Raw genomic sequence first — 13,887 nt, 5'->3', positions numbered from 1 at the left:
ATGTTTACAAAAAGGTGGTGTCCTAAAGAACCAATCCTATTGATTGTACCCGAACACTGTATAAAGGAATCTGTCTTTCAACAAACTTTTCTATAAGCCCTCTGAAGAAATCAGAGTTCTACATGTCATTATATGAGCCATCCTGAATCGTGACAATAGTCCCTATCATGTGCAATGAAATGAGTGTGTAGAGCACTACCAGATTGTTTAATTTTAGTTTTCTTTTTTTGATGTCTGGTCTGCAGGTGGAGAACTTTTTGCTGGTCTGTACAGCGACTACTGGGGCAGAGACGCTGCTCTGTTCCGCTCCATGAACCGCCTGGCCCATCTCCGCACGGAACCCGACAACGAGCGCCTGCTCAAAGGTGTGGGGGGAGAAGGAGCTAAACCCACAGGGGCACCAGATGACCACCAATTTCTGATTTGCATGGGATCAGAGATTGCTGTGAGATCAGAGTTTTGCTAAGCAAATATAGTAATAGTATTGGGGTTTGGCCTAATTCAAATTAAAATACATGAAGCACAGAGAATGGGACTGGAAAACTCTCTTTTGCAAAAATGCAAAGGAATATTAATTTGTCAACTGGAGGTTTAAAAATACTTCAACATTAATCTATTTTTCATGTTTTGCAGATACCCACCAAAAAATCTATTTTTTTTACTATTTCTATCACCCAATTGCGATCAGGTAGCTCTCTGACTGACAGAGCCCTTACTGATAGTTTTATTTTTTTCGTTGATGTCAGCTCATTTTAAGGCTTGAGAAAATAAGGGAATATTTTAATAACTGGACTCAATTCCTTTTGTTTTTCTTAAAGAACCAAAATTCGTTGGCTCATACATGATTCCTGACAATGAAGACCATGATGATAACAAAGTATATTTCTTCTTTACTGAAAAAGCTTTGGAAGCTGAGACAAGCACTCATGCCATATATTCCAGAGTGGGACGTGTATGTGCGGTAAGATCCTTTCTTTGATTGTGCAGATAAGAAACTAGAACAAATGATGAATTGTCCAGCAACTTATTATCACAGACTTAAGTTTTACCAGTAGGAACAGAAAGATCATGAGGAAAGACTTTGCTTCCCTGCACTGCTTTGTCTGGTTATCCATTTCCCACTCAGGCCATCTTCCTGTTGTGTTCGTCTCATCTCTTTTTGGCTCCCTGACCCCAGACAGAGCACTAAGGTCTTGGGCAGTTGCTGGAGAGGACCACTGTTAACATATCATCTCCAAGTTGCACATATTTGTGCTCTCTAAACACTGATGAATTTTGGGTGCCATTCTCTTCTAATAACCAACTAATACAAAGCTGATGAGAGGAGCCCTCCCATTTTCCCACTGGGACTACATCAGCTTGATAAAAGAGAAGGTTATTTGTTAGCATTTGATTTTGTTTCAGAATAAGTTTGTATTTCCCTTCCTAACTGTAGGGGATGCAGGGAACTCCTAAACTATTGTAGGGATTAGGGTATTCCTAAACTATGTTCCTACTGAGCAAAGAGTAAGATACAAGTTAATTATTTTCTGTCACCTCAATAGGTGGTATTTGTCATGTGTACTCACCAGCATACTCCCCCTTAAACTTTCTTAGGTACTCATGTATAACATATAACACTTAAACATCTGATATATGCAAAGTACCAAATTGCAGCCTCAGACATTAGTGCTCACAAAGCCACTTGGATTTCAGGATTCCAACTTGCATCAATATCTAAGATGGAATTCTTTGGCTTACGTTCTGAATATATGCCCGGATAGATTATTTTAATAGTTCCCTCTACTTTGCAATATATCCACCTGGAAGTCTTGTCTCTCCATGGGTTAAACCAAAATCCCACTGACCTTTCTCTTCCACTTCTCAAAAACTTATCTGGCCATTAACCTCATGCCTATATTTTATAATTCATATATACAAATATGAATACAAAAAATAGCTAGCTGGTGATTCAAGAACTGGCTTTTTTCCCCCGGCTCTTACATTTGCATCTGAGCTGTAACAGGTTTTGTGACACAGAGTCTACTCTGCATATTTCTATTTTTCTGGGGAAAACAGATCTCTGTGAGAGAAGTTTTGCAAGCCTACTGCAGAGCCTTCAGCAGGTGGTTACACTGGTCTTGGATATAAGGCCACGGATTGAGGATGCTACCTAAAGCAAGTAGTACTAAATGTTCCCTTTTCTTGAACGTCTCAACTGTTACATGAGCAAGAAAAAAGTGAGACGGCCATAGAAAAGTGTTATTTAAAGTTGTTGAAATCATTAGAAAACCGTGTAAATAATCACCCCAGACTTGCCTCAGCTGCACCAGGTCTATAGATAAATTCAGGGCTTCAGCTTCCAGATACATTGAACTAACTCTGCACTGAGCTCTTAAAACAAATCTAAACTTCAGTAGTGTACTCCGTATATCTAGTTTGAAGAATGAGCAATAAAAAAAAAAAGTTTTACAACAGCTGTATAACTAAAACTATCCAGGGATGTGGTACAGAATTAAAAAATTCTTATGAAACCACAGATCTTAATGAGACCTGGACTTGATCAGTGCAATCCTGCTTGAAAACTGACTCCAGAGAAATAATTCCAGTAAGAGACATGTGGTTTGTAAATGGATGCTTTTGACATTAGAAGATATAATGAGCAGCTAATTCATCAGAGATGTTTGTGCTTCTAGACTTACTCATTCGTATTACCATTGGCTTTTGCTTCTCTCTACACAGAATGACATGGGAGGCCAGCGAATGCTTGTCAATAAATGGACCACTTTCCTCAAAACCAGACTAGTTTGTTCTGTGCCTGGGAGAAATGGAATTGATACACATTTTGATGAATTAGGTAAATATCCTAGACAGCAACAAACTTGAAACCATGGAGAAAAAACATACACCTTCATGATAACACATCTCACTGTCAAATATTGCACTCGTATTCGTTATCAAGGAATGGTGGTTAGCCTTGTTTCCAACATATATGATGTTCTACATATATGGAGTTCACTATCACCAATTACTCCTTTATGTACTGCATTGTTTTTAAAGATTGCTTTTAAAACCTGCATAATATGAAATGGAATAAATGAGTAAAAATAGGATTCTGATTTTAAGAATCAGTCAATTTTCTTTTGGCAGGCTGAGAAGAGTAGGTTTTTAACAGTAACATTGCATTTAAATTTTACAGAGGATGTGTTTTTGCTGCAAACTCGTGATAACAAAAATCCAGTGATATTTGGCCTCTTCAACACGACAAGGTAAACAATCAGACGAAATAATAGCAGCCATAGAGGAATGTTTGAAAAGTCTATTAAAGAGATAGAAACTCGATGATACATATCCCTTAGCAAATATATTGTAAACAGTTTCATCTCAGTTATATTCACAATGGGCTTCCTTATTCTGAAAACTTCTCTATAACACTCAGGGGCTTGAAGTCTCATTCTGTGATTTGGTATATCTGGATCACAAATTAATTAAATGTTTCTCAGTGTGACAATTTCCTATGTCAAAAGTATATGCACTTCTGCATGTTTGTAAGAACAGCATCTCAGAGCCACCTGTCTTCCTTTAAGAGCTCCACTGTAATTCAAGGTTAAGTAGATAGCAGCTTAAATTCCTACTAAACTTCATAGTGAAGACTAAGTGAAGCCTGGTGGCCTCTTTTTCCTTTTCTGCTGCAGCCTAGCTCAGGTGCAAGCACACAGTACTCCCAGCTTGGAAATCTGACTGTTAGTTTAGGATATAAGTGGTAGAAAAGAGCACCTATGTTTTTGCCACTTTCTCCTGATTTTATTTTCTTTAATAAAAAAGGCATATCTGCTCATCTAGGGTTGCAGATACCTGGCATTTTCTACTGACTCTTGATGTCAACAGAGAAAGTTGGGCACCAAATTAAAATTTTCTGGATCACCTTCTGCAGTCTACAGAAATAATTTTTTTTGTAGAGAGCAATGATGCTTCTTAAACAAAGAAACAAACAAGCAAAACCAATTGCATTTATGGAACAAAATAAAATAAAATTTAAAAATAAAATTTAAAAATAAATAGAAACTTTTATCTGGATTGTTCTACGTAGAGTGATCTGATCTAACTAATAATACCAATCAATAGTCCCACTCAATACAAAAAGGACTCATTCAAAGACTGTTTACTTTAGTCAGCATTCATTGGTTCCCATCTTTCCAAGCAAAAAACAGTAGAAAAAAAGTTAAAGAGGAAAGATGGTAAACTGTTTAAGTCACTAATCAAAGACATGCAGGACCTGAGTTCAGTCTGTTTTGCTTTCTCTATGTTTCTAAACAAGTAATTTAGAGTTTGCATACACCAGCATCAAATTTTGGCATAACAACACAGAGCTTCCTTGGAGAAATGCATTTGAATTATGAGAAATGCATTTGAGTTATGAATATGAACACATTAAAGACTTTTAAAGAACACTGGATGTGGTACTTAGAAGAAAGGCATATAGGAAAAAAATAAGTAGGGTTTTCTCCCTAAAGGCTGTTGAAATGTGACTTTCTTTTAATTGCATAATAATGCCAGTATTATCTGAACAGAATGTGACATACTACTTCAACAATGTCTTTAAATTTTACTTCGTAGCAACATATTTAGAGGATATGCTGTATGTGTGTACCACATGGCAAGTGTCCGAGCAGCTTTCAATGGACCATATGCTCATAAGGAAGGACCTGAGTACCACTGGGCCCTCTATGAAAGAAAAGTACCTTATCCTAGACCTGGTTCAGTAAGTACAGTCTGTTTGCTTTGTCAATGATTTTGGAAAGAGAAAGCAGAATGCTGCCAATGTGCAAATCTTCCTGACTTTGCAGTCCAGGATATACTTATTCGAATATCTACATACTCCAGCAATTCCTGGAAAAGTGTGGAATGGCTCAGCAATGGGTTTAATCAAGTACTAGAACCATACATTTTCCAAAGGAAAATAGTGGGACTAAGAATATAAAATTTTTCAAAATCCTGTTAGGGCATGATTTTCTCAACATTGTGTAAAGGTTCTAGAGTCCCAAAATTAGGACCCCGGGCAAAAGGGATAGAAAGAGGCAGATCCAGAAGGTGGGTCAGATGCATTGAGTTTCATTCAGAAACATTTAGTGCATTACCTGTGAGGGAACCTGTCTTTCTTTAGTGTGCTGAAACCAGGACATTTAACAAGAGTTAAAGGAAGAAAAAAAAATAAACAACAAAAACACAAACAAACAACAACAACAACAAACTCAAAAAAACAAAACAAGAGAATCCACTATTTCAATGTCCGGTGGTTCTCATTCCTTTTTTCCACCTCATTTTCCAAAAGGATCAAATTAAAATACTTCTGTAATTTAGATCAATGAGCAAGTTAGAAATGAGATATATTTTAATAAAAGTAACTAATCAGAATAAATGCATTTGTAGATAAGGAGCAAATTCTCCATAATTTAAAGTCCTTTGCTCTAGATTGGTTCTTTCTGGAAGCAATGGTCTGGTACCCTTGCAGTTCACTGATTTCCTCTCAGACATCACAGAGTGTTATTTTTCTACCCTTCAATCAGGTTCCTGAGCTTATCACCATTCTTGTTCTGTACCTCTTACAAAGAATATAAAAATATTAAAACAACACTGAAAAAAGTCAAACTCAGAAAAATCACTCATATTTTTTTCTTAATTTTTACACAAGTTTCTTTATAAACATTTTCTTTTCAGTGGCTATTAATTGAAGGAAAGAAACAAGAAATATTTTGGAAATTAAATGGAAATTACTGTAGCAAGCATTCAGCAGCTATAGAGGTGCAGTCATGTATGGAGTTTTTCTTTCTGTCTGGTTCTTAGATTTCTGTCACAAATTTATGACTTAAGAAACAAGTAACTAACTTCTACAAGGAATTCCTATGTTGTTTCTCAAGGACATCACAAGCAATCTTCACTTCAAACACTTTTCATGAATTTTAAATTTCTGAATTTTAAATTAATATTTTTCTCTACTTCTCTCTGGGTTACAGACATAAGTCAAAATTTAGAACAGATGCTACAAAAAAGAGAAGATCTAGAATTTAAACATTATGAATATGATTTGACCACCTTGGCCAATGAGCTACCTCTGTAGCAGTGCTGACATCAATAGCAAATATTTTTCTATTTGTTTGACATCAATTGAAATCATTAGTATTGAGTCAGGATAAAAAAACAGGTACATAATTTTTTATATTTTAGGAAAAATAGTTGAATTCACAGGAATTACTGGTTTTCTATTCGATTTTTTGCATAGCAAATGTAAGGGTTTTGCAGTTTTACCAAATAATGAGGCTGTACTATGCATGGATTGCAGAATATTTTACAAAGATGATAACATCCAAGTTCTTTAAGTGGCATTCATTTTTTTCCAGGCAGTAGAACACCTCACATATGTTATTTGGACTAGCATTAAACACAGGCATGGATTCAGTATTAATGACTGCAGTTATTACATTGATATCTCTTAGCACTGAAGATTAAATGGTGTCCTTTTGGCAAGAAGAAGAGAACACAGAGCCAGCACTTCAGCAAGGTTGACAATGATTTATGGGAAGGCTGCCTTAAGTTCCACTTGCTTTCAATGCTTCTCTTCCTTGGCCATGTTTGGGTCAGACTAGAGTGTCATCTCCCCAAAATGGCAAAGCATAAGAAGAGAAAAAGGAGCATAAGAGTTCAAGTAATTTCCCAACATCCGGGAAAAATTAGCTGAGGATCAGGTCTCTCTTGGGTGCTAATAGATTTAATTGAGGTTTTCTTTATATGTTGCAGAGCACATCAGAGGCTGAAGTAGATGACTCTGCCAGATAAGGCACATTAATTTATTAATTTTTAGCCACTCATTTAGGGTACAATTTAGAGGTCTTTTCAATGTTTATCCAGTAGCATTAAGAGAAAGTTTGTAGCCAAGGGTTAGACTTCACACTCCAATGTGCAGCATGTTGGTAAATTAAAGTTTAGTAAACTAAATCCCACTACCTTTCCTATTACAGGAGTGACAGTGACAAGAGGCAAAAAAACAACCCACTAATGGGGATCTGTGAGAGTCAGCACTCATTGATCTTAGGTATCGAATGAGTAAAGAATAAGTCTGTGAGGAATGAGAATAGAGCTTAAAGCTAAACAAAGAGAAAGCCAGCGTTAAGAGTCACACAGGTTCTGACAGACTCTGCAATCCTCTGCCATAATCTTGCTTTTTTTTTAGTTCATTTAGGCTGTGTTGCTACTGGAAATGATATCAGCTGCATCAAAAGTGGTGTTGATAAAGTTCAGAGACTGCTGAATCTACTGTTTCATTTCTAGACTAGATTTTATTTAATCAAAATAAAAAGCCTGTGAATGAATTTATTTTTTTTAATCTCTCCAGGACTAGAACTTTGCAAAGGGAACCTGGCAATGCCTATTTACTTGATATGCTGTGCAGTGCATGGGAAGCACAGGCTTAGCCTGTCTTCATGCTCCAGCTCTGTCTCTTTATTGCAAACAGCTGGTAAAATTCCATCACTAGGTTGATTAGACAATTACTTTTAAGACAACACTGAACAAATGCATTCCTGTAGCTAAACCCAAGAATTGGAAACAAATATTGCCGTGCTTGACAAGTGCAGGAGTTTGTTATTGTCTATTACAGCTGACCACAAGTTTAAAATTACCGTTTCCAGTAAACATAAGGAGTATTTTATTTCATTTTAATGATTGAAAAATGCAATTTAAATAGAGAAAGGCTGCTACTGTGGCTTTGCTTGAAATGCTTCTTAAAACCACACTGTTGTATGAATATCTGGAGAAAATAAATGGTTACTGAGATAGTTCCAGCTTGATCATAAATGGTTTCAATTAGACATCATGAAGCAAATTGGAAATGTAGGATCTATGTTCAGTTGGGAAACACTATCTCGTTCACAAAGCATCCTAAAATTAACTTCTCTCTTTAACGCATTAAATTATCTCTAATTGCACATTTGACTGAAGGAGTAAGCCTCTTTTAATCAGTCATTGACATAAAGTTTATTTGCTTTGCAAACTGGTAGATTGATCAGTGCAAACATCGGTATTTGAAGCTAAACTGTGATACGTAATACTATCATCAAGATTCAGGAATTAGAATCAAACATAATACCGTTAGAATGCCTGAAATCAAGAATTACTGTTGCTGATGGCATAATTTTTAAGTGTGTTTAGTTTCTTACGGTAATACATTTTGCAATCAAAAACTAGTAAGACCAGAGGTTGATTTCAAGCATTAGTGTTCTGCTGACATTACATGGCTGTTTCTCTACTGGGATAGAAAAGCCCTCCATGGTCACTTCAACTGCATCTTCAGTATGAATTTGGGGAAGACATAACCAATGTGGCTTTTCTCAAAATCTAAGAATGTTACTCTTTATTCTGTATTAGTATGCCAAAGAGGGGTTAACTCCCTCTCTCTAAACATGACAATGCCAAGGCACTATTCAGCCTTTCCTTTCTTCTCGTGATTAATAATCCACACATGCATAAAGTACAGAGTGCACTGTCCTAATTCCTGCTTGTTGTGGTTTGAAAACAAACCAAGTAAGAGGCTCTAAGTCAGAAATAAAATTTAATGAGAAGAAAAGGAAAATAAAATAGAATAAAATAAAATAAAATAAACACAAAAAGAAAAACCAGTGACAGAGTCAGAATACAACCTGATCAGGGTGATGGAAACAGTCCAGACGAGGTGGTCTTCCTGAAACAGAAATCTTGAAGAAAGGTCTGGTAGCTCCAGTCCTCTGGGAATCCAGTGGGTGAAGGCTGCTTCTACTGTCCCAAATCCCAGCTTATATGCAGGTGAGAATGCTTGGCTCTTCCCCATGGGCGGAGCATCTCACAATGGGATGATGAGTCGTGGAAGAGAGCCTTAATGGCCCATTAAAGAGAGTCATGCAAAAGGCATTGATGGGCCATTAACTGAAGATGGTGGTAGAATACATCCTAAACTAGAACCCAGGACACTGCTCTGATCTTCTGTCCTTGGTTTTCTGCAGATTTGTTTTTATCCCTGAAAACAAGATCTTTTCCTGACAATTTCTTGGGCAAACCTTGAGGATAATCTGTGTTCTATGTTCTTGCAGTGTGCCAGCAAGGTGAATGGTGGGCTGTACACCACCACCAAAGACTATCCTGACGAAGCTGTCCATTTTGCCAGGAGTCATCCACTGATGTATCAGCCCATCAGGCCTGTTCATAAGAGACCAATACTAGTAAAAACAGATGGAAAGTACAATCTTAAACAAATAGCAGTGGACAGAGTGGAAGCTGAAGATGGGCAATATGATGTTTTGTTCATTGGCACAGGTAAATAAAACAAGAAAGAATTTTTACATTTATGAAGGTGTTTTGTTTGGGTGGGTTTCGGGGTTTTTTGGGGGTTTTGGGGGTTTTTTTGTTTTGTTTTGTTTATTTGTTTGGGGTTTTGTTGTTTGTCTTTTTTTTTGGTGGGGGGTGGTTTGTTTGGGGTTTTTTTCTCCAGGATGAAGCAAATCAATACAACATTGCCTTTTAGCAACTTTTGTTTTCCTGCCTGTGCCAGTCTTCACATTAGAGATGATGTTAGTCATTCCAGACCTGTGGTTCACTGTAATGCTTACATTATATAGGAAAGTAATGGTAGGAAAACATTTAAAGACTAGCAAGAGAAACAAGTATAGGATTACATTTTAATTTATTTTCTTTTCAAAAAAGAACATAAAAAAATTGCAGAGCAACCAGCCTTATTTTTTAAACTTCAGAACACTGTCATGTATCTGAGCTGAGACTTAGAGACCTGAGAGAAACAAAGGTGATATGATTTCCAAAAATATCAGTTCAGGTTGTTGGCTTTATTCCACAGTTTCTTTTCCCCAGTTCTGGAGACAACAAGTCTAGCTGATATCATTAAAAAAATCTGCCAGCTTCCAGATTTGGGTTACAACACAGCTCAAGGGAGGAAGGAGGAAATACCCAATTTTAAAAAACCCAAAACTGTTAGATGTTTCCTGTGAAGTTTTTTTGTCTTTCTTCTGTGCCATTTTATTAAAATATAGAGAGCTTGTTTTACAAGAATTTTTAAGCATCTTCCTAACAACCAGAATAAAGGCAAAATATAAAATATACCTGCACTAAGTCTAAGAAAGCAGAGAAAAAATAAATACACTAATGGTATTTGAAAAATAGAAGAACTTAAGAAAACAAGAGGAAATGCTGGAACTACACAAGACTTAAGTTACATCTAATCTATCTGGAAAAAACACAAGGATTCTTACATTCACGTTTAATCAATTTAACAACAGGAGTGGTATCACAAATCATTTTGACCATTTTGTCTAGGAAAGTAGGTCCAGTGAATTATTTTTACTAATGAAATTCCTCTGATAAGTACATTTTAGTCTTGAGAACATTCAAAAAAAGCATGTTCATAGAATAACAAAGTCCTATTTATATTACTGCTGTTTTCTAAGGTTTTAAACGGCCTCAGTATGGTCTTGGTAATGGACTTAACTGGCCTGTAAAACATTGTATTGTGTGTCATTATACTATTTCTATACAGCAGATTTTACAGTGAGTCCTACATCCTTCATATTTTCTCCTTGCATTTCTAATTGAGACTGTGTCAGATATTCTTGCACACAAGTGTTTTCTTCAGCCAAGTTGAATCCAAAGTGGCTTAAGCATGTGCTTTAGAGCTTTGCTGGATTGGCCCCCAACAGCTGCCCAATGTTCTCAAGCTGTCTGATCCCAGGTGACATGAAATTCCAGCAAAGGAATTTGGGTTTTAGAAACTCTGAAGTGAAACCTGCAAACACTACTCCAGCAAAGCACCCATCAAAAAACTCACTGCTTCTTTGGGCAATATAATGTTAGAAAGGATTGATATATTTTTTTAATCCCTGTCCAACACCTGCTGTGTAATGTAAGTAAGCAGCATCTTACAGCTGAGCAAGTTTCCTTAGGGTAGCAGTGCAGGTTGGAAAGGTTCATCAAAGGCAAAGTCTGAATATCAGAGCTTTCACATCTGTCAGCAGGATTTGAAGAAGGACTTATTTATGAAAATCAGAGCTCAGAATACAAATTCTTTTCACTGTTCTACTACAAAATGGTTGTCTTTGATTACATATTCTCTTTGAAAAATGGTGTATGACCCCAGTTTAATGGTTTCTCTTTTTGTTTCACCCTTTGATCTTTTGCTGAATATTTTCCCCAGTGCTTCCCTGCTTAATATGTCCCCTGTAAATCAAAGGTGGCTGAAAGTAACAGCAGAAAGGAAGTGATATTTGCCATTGTTGATGACAGATTTTCAGATTAAGGAGAACAAGGCTTTTCTATAAATAATCAGGAAGGTAAAACCAAAGTGGTGGAAGACCAGATGTTATTTGTATGTTTTATTTTACTGCAAGAGTTGCAGAGACAGGGAGGTTGATAAATGTCCAATGTGCCTTAGTCTTTTTGATTGTGCATCTTATAGTTAGATTAATCTCCCTTTTACTAACATCTTCAGCTCAACAGCAGTTCAGTGTTCCCTTAGAGAAGGGTAAGAATCATTCACAATGAAGCCCTGAAGGTTTTTGTATTTTGCCTGGGGGAATGGAGCTGCTGTCAGCAATTAAGGATATTAGTAGTTTCCTATTTAGTATAAACACTACGATCCTATAATTAAAGGTACTTTACGCTTGCTTGCCTCAATGCACAAGGCATCCACCTACTTCCATTTCTTTTTCTGAAATATGCTTGCCCTCTGTGAATCTTTTGAATCACAATGGGTTCTGACCCAATGTTTGAAAAAAACCCAATTAATTATGTATCTTACAAGTCTCTAAGTCAACTCTTATTTGCCAGGGACAAATTGTCATATATTTAATTTTCTAAGAGTAAGAATCATCATTAATAACAGTGCAATGCTAACTTTTCATATTTATAAATTTCAATCCATTATTTATTTGAAGAAATCATTTCAGGTATTTGAAGGCCATATAAACGTTTCAACCAATCATAACTTTTGCTTTTGTTTTGTTTTAAATTTGTTTCCAGATAATGGTATTGTGCTGAAAGTCATAACAATTTACAATCAAGAAACAGAATCAATGGAAGAAGTGATTCTTGAAGAGCTGCAAGTATTCAAGGTGAACTGTGCTGTATATGAAGTATATACACAAATCTTGAATTTTCTACAGAATTAAAATGTCAGAAAAAAATCTGAGCATAGTCAAATATGTAATACTTGTGTGCAAGAAATTTTCTAATTATCTAGCAATTTTATGACAGGAAACCTAAATTTTCAAATGAAGTTTTTATATGTCCCAAGAACCTTAACATGTTGAAGCAAATCACAACTACTGCCTTTCTATTTATTTGCTTGGACATTGTAGTGTGACTTTTCATTAGAAACTTATTGCATTTTGTTTAGTTTTCCCTCATGTCCAATTAAGTAATTAACAAAGTATAACTGCGCACATAAAAATGTGCCTACTACAATCTTGGAAACCTAAATGAGATCCAGATAGAGAAAGTCCACTGAGAAAGAGTGAATCAGCTAACCTGTCTCTCCATTGGGCAGACATGGGTCCTAGTGAGGCAAAACTCTGTTCTCCTAAAGAATAACCTATGACTAAAGCTCAGTGCTCAGCATGTGACAAAGGTAACATAATGAAGTTCTCACAGTGAGTATTCTCAGCCTGTCACGTTAGCCAAATAAAGCAGGAGGCTGATCTGCTTCAAACCACAGGGAAAATCTAATATCAAAAGTTAGACATTTAAACTTGGTACCTGAATTTAGGCAGTGTAACTATTGACTTTTTGTCTGGAGAAAAATCACAGAATTTGCTGTTCTTGATAAAGCTAGTTCTCAATAGAACAATGAAGGCCTAGGTATTGCTTGAAGAAATCTGAGCAGAGGGCAGAGAGGACAATGGTAAAAGAAGGAATTCTTGCTATTTTTGTCTTATCTTCAGTGAATGTTTTGTTATAAAGAACACTCCACTTATCACTCTCAAGCAGGACAAAAGACATTCAGTGGTGGCAAGAGCTAATGTCATGTTTGACAGGGAAATTGTGGTGTTCCTGTAGCTCTGATAATCCTGAATGAAGTGTCAGCTGCTTGTTTTCAAATAAACTGTTCTAAAACAATACTTCTGAAGTCACAATTTCTTCACATCTTTCTTAAAGAAAGTCAAAGTATCTAGTGAAGCTGAATGTAATAAGTAAATACCAATACTATTTTACCTGATTTATTTTCATAGCAAAAAGATGTTATTTTTTCTAAGCAAACAAATATTTCTTATTTTTTTCAGATGCCAGTTCCTATTATTTCTATGGAAATCTCTTCAAAAAGGGTAAGAATTTTACAAGTTTGATATATGATGATTGTGACTCAAATATAATGAAGCTGTAAACTGCACAGATACATAGGAAGATGTACATCATGTATAATGAGATCTGGTTAGATACATGTAATCGTTCTGTAATATAAACTTATGATTATATGCTCTGTTCTTTTATTTATGTATTTATGTTTTTCAATTCTAGTGTTAAATACCCTTGGTTCACAATACCATGCATACCAAAGCAAGTAAAAACCAATCTGTTTCATAAGTTGCTGTTGTACTAATCACAGTAGGGATTAGTTTGGTGGATATGGCAATTCACAGAAAAATTCTTTGTTGATAAATGCAGACAGAATTCAGCCCCATGGGGATATCAGTGCAAAAAGAACCTTGCTGGCTCTCCCACATACTCAGTTGCCCTGTAGGGCTGTTTGTATCTGAGTTCTTTTTGAGTTTCTGAAAGTTTCTGCTGATATAAACACCCAATTTATTATTCTTGTGGGCAGATTCTCATCCATATCCTATCATCATATCATCTCATCATGGTGCCATTATAAACATCTGA

The 13,887-nt window shown here is 36.0% G+C and overlaps 1 protein-coding gene across 1 annotated transcript in view; it reads left to right on the top strand.

The window, feature by feature from the left end:
• Window positions 1-13,887, top strand: part of SEMA3E (semaphorin 3E) — a 124,990-nt gene that overhangs the window by 98,464 nt on the left and 12,639 nt on the right. Inside the window, exons 6-13 of the mRNA XM_066318759.1 lie at window positions 246-365; window positions 819-961; window positions 2,722-2,836; window positions 3,179-3,248; window positions 4,597-4,741; window positions 9,099-9,321; window positions 12,031-12,122; window positions 13,290-13,331. Coding sequence (XP_066174856.1) covers window positions 246-365; window positions 819-961; window positions 2,722-2,836; window positions 3,179-3,248; window positions 4,597-4,741; window positions 9,099-9,321; window positions 12,031-12,122; window positions 13,290-13,331 — 950 coding nt within the window. The remainder of the gene's footprint in view (window positions 1-245; window positions 366-818; window positions 962-2,721; window positions 2,837-3,178; window positions 3,249-4,596; window positions 4,742-9,098; window positions 9,322-12,030; window positions 12,123-13,289; window positions 13,332-13,887) is intronic.

Source organism: Sylvia atricapilla, chromosome 5 (assembly GCF_009819655.1).
Source record: "Sylvia atricapilla isolate bSylAtr1 chromosome 5, bSylAtr1.pri, whole genome shotgun sequence".
NCBI lineage: Eukaryota > Metazoa > Chordata > Aves > Passeriformes > Sylviidae > Sylvia > Sylvia atricapilla.
The sequence above is the reverse complement of the archived record's forward strand: the minus strand, read 5'-3'. Positions and strand labels throughout refer to the sequence as shown.